The sequence below is a fragment of the Podarcis cretensis genome (assembly GCF_951804945.1).
Source record: "Podarcis cretensis genome assembly, chromosome: 2".
NCBI lineage: Eukaryota > Metazoa > Chordata > Lepidosauria > Squamata > Lacertidae > Podarcis > Podarcis cretensis.
This window is the reverse complement of record NC_137171.1, coordinates 34,084,420-34,100,708: the sequence shown is the minus strand read 5'-3', so window position 1 is coordinate 34,100,708 and position 16,289 is coordinate 34,084,420. Positions and strand designations below refer to the sequence as shown.

At 47.5% G+C, this 16,289-nt stretch overlaps 1 protein-coding gene and 1 long non-coding RNA gene across 3 annotated transcripts in view; one reads left to right on the top strand and one right to left on the bottom strand.

Moving 5' to 3' along the window:
- GRIN2C (glutamate ionotropic receptor NMDA type subunit 2C) overlaps positions 1–15,482 on the top strand; it is a 96,041-nt gene extending 80,559 nt beyond the window's left edge. For both annotated transcript variants that reach the window (XM_079967369.1, XM_079967368.1), the window contains exons 9-13: positions 2,876–3,105; positions 4,249–4,409; positions 6,319–6,506; positions 8,458–8,690; positions 13,288–15,482. In XM_079967369.1, the coding sequence (XP_079823495.1) occupies positions 2,876–3,105; positions 4,249–4,409; positions 6,319–6,506; positions 8,458–8,690; positions 13,288–14,838 (2,363 nt within the window). In that variant the 3' untranslated portion in view covers positions 14,839–15,482. The remainder of the gene's footprint in view (positions 1–2,875; positions 3,106–4,248; positions 4,410–6,318; positions 6,507–8,457; positions 8,691–13,287) is intronic.
- LOC307211165 lies at positions 9,847–14,517 on the bottom strand. The gene is made up of 3 exons (XR_013836329.1): positions 14,381–14,517; positions 12,265–12,407; positions 9,847–10,056 (listed from the first exon to the last, which is right to left on the bottom strand). It is a non-coding gene; the product is annotated as an uncharacterized lncRNA (long non-coding RNA).
- Positions 15,483–16,289: the final 807 nt, after the last annotated feature.

Below are 16,289 nucleotides of genomic sequence, written 5' to 3'. Positions count from 1 at the left end.
TTGAGTCCCCTGCTGTGGGGAGAGAGAGACCCAGTAGCCTTTCAAGCAAACTATACGAACACTGGCAGGCCTCCCTGTCCTGTTTATTTACATGTGCATAGATGGACCAGGTGTAAAAGCAAACAGGGCTCCTGTGCCTTTAAAAAAGATGCACGGAAGGGAACATGTCAATGCAGATTTTCTCACCTCTGCATGACAAAGCTGCAGAAATTCTGGCTTCTTTGCAGCTATGGAAGACACCAGATTGCATCTGGTAGTCAGCACATGCGAAGGCTGTTTAGAGACAGTGCCCTGCCTTGACTCCTTCCTGTAGGATATAGTGCCTTTGGATCTCTTCCGAATCAGTCTAGAGGGTACCAAGGAAGCCCTCCTGATCACCTAGGAGCTGGTCCTTAAGTGTTCCTCCTGCAAGGGCAGCAGCCTTAGGTCAGTCTGTCCTGGGCTCCTGTGCAAGGAAACAAATGCATCCATTGCAGGCTGATCCGATCCAGCTCTGAGTCATGTCAGCATCTTTTGTGTCTGAACTGTCAACAGCTGGCCGGATCAGCCAGCCTGATTTGTAGGCTCGCCTGTAAACTCCGTGAGCGGCTCCTCCTGTTAACAGCTTCCGCGTCTTAAGTGAGCTGGGCAGAAGATTTCTCACAGCTGCTTGGAGAAGCTGTCAGCCCCAGGCCAATCCTACCATCCCTGCCCTTGATAAATGCTCATTAAAACTTACACATCCTGACATGTGGGGAATGAAAAGGCTCCTTGGGTGCTGAGAGATAGGTCCCACCCCCCCACACACCCTCCAGCCACCTTTGGCTAGCCTTTTCTCCGGGAGAGCTCCCCAAATGCCACTGTCCCACGACCTCTGAGAATTTGCTGCTGAAGGTGGATCAAACAAAGGTAAAAGATGCTGGAAGTCAGGAGGAGACTGGTAGCTACAAGGAGAGAATAGCCTGGAATAAAAATATACAACCTATTTTTAGCTTTCATCATCCAACTCTGTAAAAAAAACACCAAACCTCTGGCAGAGTGTGAGTGGCTGGTACCCTGCTGCTTCCTTCCTTCCTCTCACTGGAAGCTGCCTTTGAACCATTCTAAACATTCTGGGTTTCTGATTTTAGGGTGGGTTTTTTTCTGTTCTTTGGCTTGTTTGTTCAGTATTGTTGCATTCTTAATTTAGAAATGGCAGCAGAATCTCATAACTGCAAACAGGAGAGAAATGGAAATATGAAGAACTCGCAAACATTCCTAACTGTGCCACTGTCCCTCCTTTGGCCTCATTATTACCATGACAAGGGACTGATGTCAATGTCCCCCACCTTCAAATCACCTTCTTCCTGCTGGGTCAAGAAAACAAGGTCCAGAGTGTGGCCTGCCATGTGCGTTGGACTGGTGACATGTTGGGACAGCTCCATGGTTGTCAATGGCGGCCATGAAGTCCTGAGATATCCCAGAACCAGCTGCCTTGGCATGGATGTTGAAGTCTCCCAGAACCAGCAGTCTGGGACTCCTCAGCACTGCCCCTGAGACCAGCTCTGTCAGCTCAGGCATGGAGACTGCTGGGCAGCGAGGCGGGCGGTAAACCAGCAGAATCCCTAATCTGTCCTGATTGCCCAATGCCAGGAACACACACTCTAGATCCCTGTAACTGGACAGAGAGCCTGGAGATAGAGAATCTCTATAGACCACAGCAACTCCCTCTCTGACCCTTGAGTCTGGCCTGATGCTGTACTGAGTACCCAGGTGGGCACAGCTGGGTGAGACCAACTCCACCCTGTTCACCCACCCAGGTTTTTCAGTGATACATTCCAGATCAGCCTCCTCATCCATAATCAGATCATGGATGAGGGAGATTTTATTCTGGCATTCAACAGCAGCAGTCACATACCCGAGGGCTGACTGATATGACAATCACAATTCCCCAGGTTGGAGGGGGGACGGGTACACGGCAGTCACCAACTGCCTGTGCTGTGTGCCCCTCATGCAGCTTGCCCCTCCTCCCACGACATGCCTCCCCCTGCCCAGAACTGCTGTAATTGGGCCTCCCCCTGCTCTCCCCCGCTCCTCTCCTCCCAGGCACATCGAAAAAAATGCCCTTTAAAACAGTTTAAAAAACAATTTAAAAGGATATAAAAGAAGAAGCCCTTTCTGCTGAGCAGCAGCAGCAGCCCTTATAAAAACCTATCAAGCCCTGCCCTGGGCCAGGTGGAGAGAGGCAGGAGCAGGGCCCTCTGGCTCTCAGCAGGGTGGTCCTAGAAAGTCTGAGATCTGCTTAAGTGAAGCCCCACATTAATTGTTTGGGTTTTGAAGCTTTCCCCTGTAGTCATAGGGTCTAGAAACTTATAAACAATAAATGATGAAGATTCTCAGAATTCTCAATAGATTATACTGGAAAGGCACTCCAAGTAAGATCGTGGTGCTTATTTGGGTCTTCTTCAATGTCATTTCCCAGGCAAGCTCTGCTGCTAATCTGCCAGCATTCTCAATACTGTGTCTGAGTTGAGCAATAAAAAGGTTGCAGCAATTGTTGCAATCCAACAAAGGTCAAACAGATTATGAGGTCTCTTAAGTACACTGTTGGGTTCTGGGTTGCCCTGGTTCTCTCCTTCTTGACCTTCTGCTTGTCAAACTCTGCTGTGCCTGCATCTTTAAATACAAGTGCATGTCTTTGCTTAACAAGTGGAAGAAGCAATCCCTTCCCAAAGCAAATCCTGCTCACATGATGAGCCTTAGCAGAAATGGCGGCCAGAAATATTTCAGCAGAGATCTCCAAAGTAAATAAAATGCACGTGTTTTACTTCCAAAAGCTTACAATGAACGAAAATGGCTTATTTCTAGCAGGCAAAACCTGCTGCCTACAAATCGCTTTCCCTTCCATCTTTTCTAGAATCTGGGGGGCCTTCCTTCACTATTGGCAAATCCGTCTGGCTGCTCTGGGCTCTGGTTTTCAACAACTCCGTTCCTATTGAAAACCCCAAAGGGACTACAAGTAAAATCATGGTGCTCATCTGGGCTTTCTTCGCCGTCATCTTCCTGGCCAGCTACACTGCTAATCTGGCAGCTTTCATGATCCAAGAGCAATACATTGATACTGTCTCTGGGCTCAGCGATAAGAAGGTGAGGAATGCTTGAGCAATGGTGGCAAAGGGAATGAATGTCAAGTGCTTAGGCCATGAGTGCAACATTTTGTAGCTTGGAATATCCCAGAAGGAAGATGGGCTAGTGCTCACTGAATGGCAGGACATAAACTCAAGTTGGTTTCATTTGCTGGCTTTGATAAGCAGCTAGAGGAACCCAAAAGATAGCTTTTGGTTACCAAGGAAAGTTAAGCCCACACAAAAGTTTCCTTTTCTGTGCCCACCTTTGCATCTGTAAGGCTGAAGATAACTCAATGGAGCTGCTTTTTTACTCCCAAAGTTTCTGACCTCTGTATTACTGACTCCCAAGACACTGTTGCAACATGGGCTATAAACTGAAATAAGTAAATGTAGAAAATTATGTAGAAAATTATGCTAAAATGGTGGTACTGAAGTACACACTCAGGTTGCCTCCAGACTGTCAGTTTTATACAGTGGTTAGAGTGTTGGACCAGGATTTTGGAGACCAGGGTTCAAATCTCCACTCTGCCATGAAGGTCACTCAGAGACCTTGGTCAAATCACTCCTTCTCGGCCTAACCTGCATCACAGGATTGTTCGCGAGGGTAATATGGGGGGGGGGGGAGGAGAACTATGTGTGCCATCTTGAGCTTCTTTGAGCAAAGATGGGTTACAATGCAATACATTAAATAAATAAAAACTTTTTGTAGGAGGGATTTAAGCACATACCTAAAATTTAGGTTTGCAGCCATTCAAGTGGATTAAAGGGCTCTGTCACCCTGGTGCAACAAACCTGTTTTTTTTTTTTAAAGGATCAGTTTTTTTGTGGTTTGGAAAGTGGCAAGGAAATGCATTGAAAACTGTGGGATGAACAGTTGATTTAATGGGAAGACATATAACCACTGTACAAACAAATCAGGAGGAATCCATGATGAAGGCTGATGGTTGTATAACCTCCCCACTACTAAATTGGAACAAGTGCCCAGTAAGGGCCAGGTCTAACCTCCAACTAAGCTTTGTGCAAGCAACTCAGGGTTGAACACTCAATAGTTAGGTTGGAGGAGCCCAGAGACCTTTCTGAAATGCGCATCAAGTCTGAATAGAGGGATGCTGTTTCCATTCTGGATCTGGCAACAGACTTGTCTTTGTGGTGTCCTTCCCAGTTTCAAAGGCCTCAGGAGCAGTACCCCCCATTCCGGTTTGGAACAGTTCCCAATGGCAGCACCGAGAGGAACATTCGGAGCAACTACCATGACATGCACTCGCACATGGTGAAGTACAACCAGCGCTCGGTGGAGGATGCCTTGATCAGCCTCAAAATGGGGTAGGTTGCTGCATTTCCCCATAAGAAAGAGCAGCGTGCAAGAAGGCCTCAAGGTATCTGTGCCACATTGAGTTCATTCATGGCCAGCCCTAGCAAATATAACAGGATAAGTAAATATACTGGCATATACTTCAATAATGACGTTGAAGTTGGTTGTTGGAACTGGCCCATTTCAGCTTCTGGTTCTTGTTTTCTGTTTGCTTGTGAGCCTCTGCTTCATTGATGACAGACTCAGGAAAACATTCTGATCACTTTTGTGAATGTTCCTGTATGCCTCTCACACAGATTGACACTATGGCATGCTGCATTTCTGAACACTTCCTTGGGGTATTCGCAGGACTGGCCACCATGTCAAAAATGGGCAGCCCATAGCAACTTGATCAGGTCACCATCCTATGAACAGGATCTTTATTGACTGAAGTTTCTCTACACGCTTGATGCTGTGTGAGATTAAACCATAAAGAAGCTCTCTGCTAATGATGACTATGTTTCAGTATCCTGTCACATAGCTGGCTTACTCTCTGAGAGAGTGTTGACTTAAGTTCCTGGTTCTCACTGTGAATCCCTTCTCTCAGTCAGACTCCACAAACATGTGAACTGGGTATCTATATTCTGTTCAAACATGATTATGTTTATTCTGGGTGGAAGTTTGCTTACTGCTGTTGTGAGGTAAATGTCACAGATGGAGTTCTGGCCATGAGACGCCCAAGTATCTTGTTTTCAGACTTTTCTAACAATCTGGATGTTTTGGACAAAATAAAAGAAAAAAAATTCCTTCCAGTAATTTTCTTTTATTTTGTTTTGACTATGGCAGACCAACACGGCTACCTATCTGTAACTGGATGTTTTGGAGTATGTGTGTATCACATGTAAGGTTCCTGTCTTTACATGTAATGCAAAATTTAACAATTTTGATACCCCGGTAAGCTGCTAGGTCAATCAAAACAATGATTCTCAAGCATCTTTATAGAGGTTTCCTTTGGTGCGTGATGGGTGCGCTTCACAGCGAATGCTGGTTTCACTCCTGTAGATGTAGCTAACAAGCCTCAAAATATTTAGTGCCTCCTAATTTTAGCAACAGAAGTCTCCACGTTTCCAGATTTTGAATGTATTACTCATTAGTAGGAGAGTCTTCTCTCTGCTACTAGCCTCTAAGTCATTCTCTAATTTCATTTGCTCCATTCCTTTCATTCACCCCTCTGTTGCTATCCTTTGATCTGTTGACCTCTTGTTGTCCTTTTTAAAAGGCAACTTGCACAGCACAATGAAGCTTGAGTGTGATGTGGTCTTCTAAAACTAAGGGAGTAAAAGCAGTGCAAGTTGACTGCTCTGTTGTTTATGACAGTGGGGTAATGCTTGCTTTCCCCCAAGGCCATACTTTCGATATGGAGAAAATGATTGCCCCCCCCCCCCAATCACTCAAACTGTGAGATTTTGCAGCTGGGAAAAATGTGATTTATCTTCCAAACTATTACAGTTGTGGCTGCCCTGGAGAATATGCTAGATACCACCATTTTGTGAACTTTTTTTTTTTACATGAATTGTTTGAATAGTGTGCAGTCCCCATCTTCACTGTTAAGAGAGGCACAAGTTGTTTCTGAAAAATGGCAAGCAAGAAGATGACATATGCTGCCTTCTCCTGCCCCTTGATTGCACTGCAAGACTAGGTTACTCTCAGCGTAACACTTTTTCCATTGGATTGAAGCTTCCAGGACTGTCCTACAAATATGGTCAAGCCCACAGATGAGAACAGCTTCTCTTGCTTTCTTGCATCATTTTATAGCCTGGCACTTGGCACTGTGTGACCTTCTAGCTTACCAACACCCCCCCCCCCAGTGTGGCTTTTGTAGTTGCTGTCCCTTAATTTTTTTCCCTCTCTCTCCATCTCTCTCTCTCTGCTTGATTCCAGAAAGCTGGATGCATTTATATATGATGCCGCGGTGCTCAACTACATGGCGGGCAAGGATGAGGGTTGCAAGCTGGTGACCATTGGCAGCGGGAAAGTCTTTGCCACCACCGGCTATGGCATTGCCCTTCAGAAGGACTCCAAGTGGAAGAGGCCAATTGATTTAGCCCTCCTACAATTCCTGGGAGATGGTAAGTAGTTCTCTTTCTCCTCCCCGCAAACACACTTTGCTTCCTCATCCTCAGGGGTAGTTACCAGTAGTCTCCTATGTATTTTTCTCCAAGGGGTCACAGAACAAGAAAACCTCTGTCTTAGCAGGTTGCGGGGGGACGGGGGACGGGACACCTGGCCACAACTGCCTCACAAACAAAAAGCAGAACCCTACTTAATCTTTATTCCCTCTCTCCTCTTTCCACTTTCTCATCCACCCCTCCATGTTCCCTGGCACAATCACAACAGTTCTGTGTTTATTTAAAATTGTATTTATTTTGAAGTGTGAAGGTGTTAAACCCGTCCCCCCCCCAAAAAAAAAACTTCCAACAGCCTGTCAGAACCTCAGACCCTGAGGGGCAAAAGAGGCAGAAGGATGGCCACCCCCTCACAAGTCCCTCACCCTCCCTCCCTCCATTATAGCAGTTGCTTTAAAAGGCATTTTCACATGCAAATAATAACTGGAGGATAAACTGGAATTTAAATTGAAGCTGCAATTTTAAACATGTTTACTCGAAAGCTAAGGCCACATTCCTAACCATGCCTACTGTCTTCAGTAGGGCTTGCTCCCAATTAAATGGGGTTAGGAGTGCAGCCCTACACCATCAAAATTAGTACAATTATATGATGTTTGTGGATGGGATCATTTATCCCATGTGGGACAAACTTTGCCCCCCCCCATGCATTTTGCTCCTATTGTGTCTCCTCCAATATATATTTTTTCCTCGTGTTGTTGCTGGCCAGACCCCCGTTTATATTACAGTTGCTGCATGTATTTAGGCCTCGGTTGTCTCCTTGACCCAATTTCCTGACCACCATGTGGCAATGCCTCCCGTCGGTTCTGTCTTGCTGGCTGCTTCGCCCCAGGGTGCTAGGACCACTGTATGCTCGGATTCTGGCTCTCTCCACTGAGCCACCAGCCTGTCACCAGAATTCCTTTCTGGCCATTAGGGAGAATTCTGAGAAGGTTTCAGAGCGCTGTTCCTCCCTGCCACACCGTTTGGTAGTCCACATTAAATCAAGCACAATGTCTCCTTGTCAGGTGTCTGGGAAGTTATCTCGCCTTGAAATCACTCTCTCTTCCCTTCAGTAGGAAATAAAGCTCTCTTGTCACTCTGGAGACCTTAACAAGTGATCTGTGTGCAAAAATGTTTAGTTTTTTTAAAAAAATGTGTGCAGGGTTGGGGGAGTTCAGATGGAAGTGTTTTAAGGAAATGTCGAACATAATGGGGGATCAGAGAGCCAGAAAAGGAGACAGGCTATGAGGAAAGGAGAGGAAAAGGGAAGGTCTGTACACTTATACGTATGATCAATGACAAATATGCTGTTATATGAACAAAAGCAAGTAAGGTTAAAGTACACACCAGAGAGTCCCTTTAATGAGTTCCTGTCACAGTCTTGACTTGTTGTCTCTTCTCTGAACACTGCTTCTTGTGTTTTAAAGCAGAGAGGTGTTCAGTGGTGGGGCGACAGTGAGGAGCATGGGGTGAATATCCCAAATGTGGACTCTGGCCTGGGTGGAGACCATACCTTCTGGCCTGATTAAGGAAATGCACTCTGCACTTGTACACAGGAGCTTTATATATTGGGGTGACCCACGTGGTCCCTTCCAACTCTACAGTTCTAGGATTATACTATAAGGCCCATGAAGCTGGTAAGCTTAAATTTAAGCTCTGTTGTCAGGGGAAAGGTTTTTCCATGGTATAGACCTCCAGAAATGCTTAGTCCTATGGAAGGTCGTGGGAACACAGGACATTTTACTTGAGTAGCCATGGGTATTTTGGCTGAGGTGGGCAATGAATACTACAAGCCAAAAATAATCTAAATTTCTTCAGGTTCAACTATCTGTGATGCAGCTAGCTGTGATGTCAATCGGAGGAGATCCCTTTGCTAGGATTTGACTGTCTTCCCTTCTTGTTATTTGTTTCTCAGGTGAAACACAGAAGCTGGAGACTGTGTGGTTGTCAGGGATCTGCCAGAATGAGAAGAATGAGGTGATGAGCAGCAAGCTGGACATTGACAACATGGCAGGCGTCTTCTACATGCTGCTGGTGGCCATGGGGCTGAGCCTGCTCGTCTTTGCCTGGGAACACCTGGTCTACTGGAAGCTGAGACATTCTGTACCCAAGTCTCACAAGCTGGATTTCCTTCTGGCTATAAGCAGGGTAAGGATGCCATGTAGATATGTAGTCCTATGTACATACCCCTTCGATATTATTCCTAATGTGACACATAGACAGTTTATTCTTCCAAGCCACTGGTCATATTTGAACAGAGGGCTTAAACCACAGTGTTGCCCTACATGCATAAGTACAAAAGAAGGAACCAGTGCAAAGTGATAGCTCAAGCATTCCCCTCTCCTCCCCTGCAGTTGGGAGGTGGACTAAGCCAAGAATTCAGTTTCACTTTGCCTGACTCCTGGTCTGTCCCCACGTTCATACCAGGAACAGTTAAAAACAATCTATTATTCACTTTCAAAACAAGGGTTATGCAGGTGGCTTAAATGAATTAGTTTTTATTTATTATATTTCTATGCTGCTTTTCATTCAAATAAATCCCAAAGCAGCTTACAAACAAAAAATAATCTTAACATTACAGATACCGTATTTTTCGCCCTATAGGACGCACTTTTTCCCCTCCTGAAATGAAGGGGAAATCTGGGTGCGTCCTATGGGGCGAATACAGGCTTTCGCTGAAGCTTGGAGAGCGAGAGGGGTCATGCGCACCAACCCCTCTCGCTCTCCAGGCTTCAGGAAGACATCTGCAGCCTAGGCAGCCCTGTGGGAGGTCCCGCAGGGATGTCTAGGCTGTGGATAGCAGCCTGCTTTCCGGAGCGTCGGGCGCCCTGAAAGCAGAGTGCCCGGCGATTCGGGAACACATCCGCAGCATGGGGAGCCCTGCGGGAGTTCCCCACAAGGCTCCCGACGCTGCGGATAGCAGCCTGCCACCCGGCGGGCGGGGCGCCCTGAAGCAGAGCGCCCCGCGCGCCGGACAGACATCTGCAGTGTGGAGAGCCCTGCAGGAGTTCCCTGCAGGGCTCCCCACGCTGCAGATAGCAGCCTGCCGCCCAGACAGACATCGGCCAGCCCCACAAGCTTGGGGGACAGCAGGGAGGCGCAGCGCCGCCATCCTGCTGTTCCCCAACCTGGTTCGGTTTCCCCAACCTGCTTTTGGGGGGGAAATAAAGGAAAAAAATTTTCCCTTTATTTCCCCCCAAAAAAACTTGGTGCGTCCTATGGGACGGAACATCCTATGGGACGAAAAATACGGTAATCACAAATACAACATAAATCTCATAGAATAACAAATCATCCGTAGAACATTTGCAATCTATAAAATTTACAAATCAACAACTAATAAGCTAAACATCACAATTCAAGCCAGTCACATTATATGATTAACAAACCAATACAGCATTTAGAATCCATAATACAATGTTAACAACATTAACAAAAAAAACCAAAAATAAGCTGAACACATTCTCCACACATACAGGTTCCATGGACAGCTTCCAGTCTTCCTCATGCCAACCTGAAATTTTAAATTTGAAAATGTATTTTTATGGAAATTAGTTTTTCCATACATGGTTCTGGAGGAATGATATCAACCAGTTTTGGTGGTTACAGCTAACAAAGGAGGCAGAGTGTAAACACAGAAACCACCTCTGCCCTGCACCGATTTTCTTTAGGGCCACCTGGGCCTTGTTAACAAAGAGTGCTCAAACCAGGCACAACCTTCTGCTAGGAACTCAGCTTTGGATAATGAACAACGCTGCCCACAGCTGCCTGCCCCTGCTCCTTCTGAGCAGGGTATTAGCTCTTAGGCAGCCAAAATTCTTTCAGGTCAAAAATGCAACATGTGGACAGGGCAGGCTCAAGAAAGCCTTCCATAGTCAACCTGCCTGAGGATAAAGCAACAAGTGTGCTGTTCCTCATGTACACTGAAGGAGCCGCCTTATCAGTATTTGTAGCCCAGTCATGACCCACTTCCCTAGTACTGGTAAGACAGAGCAAGGCTTTCTGTGACAGGTTCGTGAAGCAATTTGTAGAGGACTGCATCACTGCTGCTTAATTTGTGTGAAATGTATTTGAAATTAAACCAATCAAAAACCAATCTTTTCCCAATTAGAAATTTACTGGAGAAAAGACCAGGAAATTGATTTGCCTGTTCCTGGTTCTACTGCATTTACATTTCAAGGCTGCACCGTCTGCTCCAACATAAAAAACTTTAACTGTTTCCGGCCAGTGCCTCACCTGATCAAAGTAATAGGTGTTTAAAACTATTTACTGTTGAGCGGAAGCAAGAGAGAGAGATTTGTTCCTACATAATCTGGATTGATATCTAGTATCAGAATAGGCCTCTTTCTCATTACAGGGCCTTTTATTGTCACCTCTGTCCTCAATCTGTTCTTAACTTTAAAATGTTAGTTACTGTATATACTTGAGTATAAGCCGACTTTTCAGCACATTTTTTATGCTGAAAAAGCCCCCCTCGGCTTATACTCGAATGAGAAAGGAGCCCGTTCTCACCGCTGGTCCCACTGCCGCTGCTGCCCGTCTCTCGCGGTTGGGAGAGGTGCTGCCCTGTGCTGCGCCTCTCCCAACCGTGGCTCCTATGCCTGCTCCTGCGAGCGGCAGAGGCGGCGGCAGAGGGACGAGTGGCCCGAAAGCAGTCTTTTGGGCTGCTCCTTCCTCCTCCGCTACCGCTGCTGCAACCACCACCAGGTTTGTGGTGTGGTGAACCAGCTTATACTTGAGTCAATAAGTTTTCCCGGTTTTTTTGCTAAAATTAGGTGCCTTGGCTTATATTCGGGTTGGCTTATACCCGAGTACCGTATTTTTCGCCCTATAGGACGCACCGGCCCATAGGACGCACCTAGTTTTCAGGGGGGGGGGAATCAAGTAAAAAAATATGCTCTCCCCCCCCCCGCAGCTCTGGACCTTCTCCCTGCTTTTGTGGGAGGTGGCGGAATTCCCCCATCTCCTGCAAAAGCCCGCAGGAGGGAGAAGGGACTGACTTGGCCAGTCAGTCCCTTCTCCCTCGTCGGGGAAAAGCCCCCAAGAGCGGCACGCTCTTTAAAGGGTGCGCGACTCTTGCAGGCTTTTCTAGAAGGTGGGGGAATTCCACCCCCCCCCCGTAGAAAAGCCAGCAGAAGCCACGGAGCCCCTTTAAAGAGCACACGGCTTTTGCGGGAGGTGGGGGAATTCCCCCATCTCCCGCAAAAGCCCACAGGAGGGTTGGAGAGTAGCGGGAAGGCGTCGTGCGCCTTCCTGCTGCCCCCCATCCTCTGGGGCTGGCGATGGGGGAAGCGCTGCTTTCCCCACCGCCAGCCTCAAAGAGCAGACTCTCCTGGCTTCAGCGGAAGCAATGCGTAGCCTCCGGAGCGCAGGCTTCGGAGGCTTCGCATTGCTATCGCTGAAGCCAAGGAGCCTGCATTCGCCCCATAAGACGCACACACATTTCCCATTCATTTTTGGAGGGGGGAAAGTGTGTCTTATAGGGCGAAAAATACGGTATATACGGTATTTAATCTTGTCGAATGCCATCACCTTGAGGGCCCTTAAGAGTAATGGGACATAATTATTATTATTACTCAAATTTATTATTTATATGCCACCCATCTGACTGGCTCCCAACAAAAGACAATAAAAACACAATACAGCACCTGCTGGGAGGGGTATCCCACAGGGTAGGCGCCACTACTGAAAAGACCCTCTGCCCAGTTCCCTATAACCTCACCTCTCACAATGAGGGAAACACCAGAAGGCCCTTGGAGCTGGACCTCAGTGTCCGGGCTGGATGGTGGGGGTGGAGACGCTCCTCCAGGTGTACTGGGCTGAAGTTCAGATAACGAGGATTCAGAAAGTGTAGGATCTTTAAACCTGAGGGATGGAAAGCAGGAGATAAACATATGAAATAAAATTAATCTAGTACAGTGTTTCTCAAATGTGTAAGCTTGATACATTTTAACAGAATTACTTCACCTCCAAGAAACAAAATGGGAAACTTGCGATATTTCATAGAAAACAGTACATGGCAATTGGAGACTGGAATGCCAGGGAGTTGGATCTGTGAATGCTAGAGTGCCTGGGGGGTCAGACATGAGCAACCTCCTGGACAACCCGACTTGGTCAGCAGAAAAGGAGGAAACGTGTTTCTTATCAACCCTGTTTGGTGACCCAGCCAAGCTTATAATGGAATCCTGATCTTCCACCCAAGTTCTGAAACTACTTCAGAAGATTAAAAAATGCCCCACCCACACCTCACCTAAACAGTTTTAGCAGAAAAAGAATGCTTCTTGGTACAGTGGTACCTCGGGTTACATACGCTTCAGGCTACAGACTCCGCTAACCCAGAAATATTTCCTCGGGTTAAGAACTTTGCTTCAGGATGAGAACAGAAATCGTGCTCCGGTGGCACCGCAACAGCAGGAGGCCCCATTAGCTAAAGTGGTGCTTCAGGTTAAGAACAGTCTCAGGTTAAGAATGGACCTCCGGAACAAATTAAGTTCTTAACCTGAGGTACCACTGTATTTCCTTTGAATGGCTGAAGCACTTGGTTTGCTTACCCAAGTATCTTGTTGCTTAAACATTTTGAACATTCTCCCAGTTCACTCAGAAAAATGTGGTCATTCAGTATTTGTAATGTCTGTCCTGCATGACCTTGAACATTAAGCCAACCTGCCCTCTCCACCCTCCAGCTCATCCCCTTTCCAATACATGCCTACATAGTCACTGCCTTCCCTCTTCTCTTTCTTTCCAGGGCATTTACAGCTGTTTCAATGGAGTCCAGAATCTGGAGAGCCCTGCCCGCGTCCACAAACCAGACGTCACTGCTAACTCTGCTCAAGCCAACGTGTTGAAGATGCTACAGGCCGCCAAGAACATGGTGTCGACAGCCAGTGTGGGGAACTCCCTGGAGAACGCCACACGCACCATTGAGAACTGGTCAAACAGGAGCGAAAACCTCCAAACCACCTTCTCCCTAAGGACTCCTCAGCTTGTTGTGCAGAACACCAGTGGGCCTACCAGGCCAGCTCATGCCTCCGATGCAGCAGCAGCTGAGAGGCTTGGGAGGTCTCTCCCACAATCCCTCTCTCCGCTCCAGCAGTCTTTGGGGCCAGCCAGTGAAAACTGGAGAGGGACACTAGAGCAGCCGCAGATTCTTCATCCGCTGAAGTTCCGAGGCAGCTATTCTGAGGACAAGGTGCTCCCCGGTTCCACTGTGAACAGCTCCCCCCACTACATGGTAAGACCCACACCTCAGACCCATGTCAGAAACCACGTGCCACTTGGAAACCACCTTAGTGCTGCTCCCCACTCCCCAGTAGGAACTGCTAGGGAGCTTCCTCTACCTGAGCATAAGCATAAGCTGGCCTTGGCCAGAGGGCACACCAAGGAGAAATTCCACCACCAGAACGTTCACCTGGTGTACGGAGAAGGTGGTGACGACAGCTCAGCCCAGGTGGAGCGGCTGGCTTCCACTTCCGAGAAGCGAAAGGAGTTGGAGAGCCACTTTCCGCCTCATGCCTGTGTCCACAATTCCTTCCCCAAAGCTAACAGGACTTGCAGACCCTTTCTGTACAAAGATTCTGACTCAATAGAGCTAAGGAGAGAGAAGCCGAGCCACAGAGCTAATCTCTCGAGGTCCGGCTGGGAGCAGGAGAGACCCCAGTCTCTAGGCCTGTGGAAACATCATGGGAAGTCCTCAGCCTATGGGGATGTGCCAGACCTCTTCCCCAAAGCTGGCCGGGCTCCAAAAACAATGTCAGTGCCTGGAACGCATTCCTACCCTCCCGGTGCCCTTAGGCCGAGTTATACATGCAATAGGAAATGTGTGGAGGCCAACGGCTTACCTTGGAAGGACCAGCGGCTGCTGCATTCGCAGTCCACGAGGCTCCCCTCGTACCGGGAGGCCTGCCTACACAACAGCTCAGGCGTGCACAAGGCTTCTTCCACGGTGGTGCACAAGCAGTATGCCTACATGAACTCGTACACAAACCTGCCTATCTACTGGGGGCGCCTTTACCCAGGCTCCCCGCACCTGTGCGAACAGTCCAGTGCCACCCAGCACAGCTTCAGCCGAGCTCCCTGGTCGCCTTGCAGCAGGGACTTCCTGGTCCACCAGGATGGCCAGAGGACCATGTACTTTGGTAGCACCTACAGAGACTACAGGGACCGCAGCAGGGTGGACCCGACGTTTCTTCAGATGGTCAATACTGAGCGGAGAGACTTCCTGAGCACCCAGAGGATGCACAGCCCTTACGCAGGAAGATCGTGGAGGCGAATCTCTAGCCTAGAGTCTGAAGTCTGATGGGGGAAGATGCTGGGGCTCTTGATGCTCGATTGGAGATTGCAGAGAAGCAGCTCATCCAGGAGGGCAAGAGACAAGGCCTTCCAAGCCTGCGTTCTGCGTCTCCCTGTTAAGCTGGTATCAGCAGAAAGTTCTTTGTCTCTTCACTACTACCACCCCGGATCAACGTAAGAGCAAGTGACCTTTCTCCATCCTCTAATGGACCAAAACGCAAAGCGGGAGCAGCTGAAGGCACTTTATTGACTGATTCCAAAGTCTTCCATTGCTGGGCACTGGGATGCCCTCACTCGCATACAAGACGACTCTCTCATGGTGGTGATTCACAGTCATGCTGCCTCTGTGGATAGCTTATGAAGCATCAGTTGCAGTGTCAACCATCTACATTTCAGTGCCAGTTTATTGTTCAGAGCATGGCTGTCTGTGACACAGTGGGAAATGCCCAACAGCCTCCTATTAAACAAATAAACAAAATGATTAGTACTATCTTGCTTTCCCATAATGCACTGATATAAATGGAGACTGTATAGAGGACTGAACAGGGGGCATAGTATGATATTTTTAGTGTTCTACATTACTTTCTGGATCTTCGTAAAGAGCCCAAAATGCCAAATGGAGGTTATTAAATACACACTTCTTAAAATGTATTCACACACCCTTCCTTTCTCATTCTTTCTTTTTGGCCACATTGACAAAGGTTGCCTTCTTCAACCTCCCTTGAGTCAAATGCACCAGGACATGAGACATCCCTAGATGTTACCTTCATAGCTCTCTCTCTCTCCCCCCCCAAGCCCCACCAGGAGAAGAAGGGTGTGTGAGGTGGGGCGGGGGTTGCATTTGCCATTTTAGTTCAAGGCAGAGGATCCTTGGCTTGGATCCTTGGCTAGATAAGGCGGCAACAGTAGATGAGTGTGGGGGCATGCACCAAACTCTCCTCTCCTTGCCATCGCTGCTGAATTCACATTAGACTGGGACCTAGGTCCTAAAAACACACCTTTAGCAATAGACTACCATCACTGCACCAAGGCCTCATCTGCACTATGAATTAAAAGCAGTAGCATACCACTTTAAACAGACATTACAACTGGGACTTGGCAAATCTTGTGATTAGAATGAGACTAGACAGCATTACTTAGAGCTCTTATCCATCTTCACAGAGTTTTTGAAATCTTTTTGGTCCAACTTAGAATTATAGAAAGGGACCCCAAGGTCACTCATAGGACACAGGAAGCTTCCTTATACAGAGTCAGTTCCTTCTTGTCTACACCAGTGGTTCCCAATTGAAGTCCGGGGACCCCTGGGGGTCTGCCTCCCCCCAACTATTTTTTGTCATTTTTGCATGGTAATATCACAAATTTTATGGTCTGGTTTTTTTTAGTATACCTAAAATCCTTTGCTTATTAGGGGCTACCCCAAATTTTGTTCAAAAAATTGCTTTGCAGACGTAACTACAA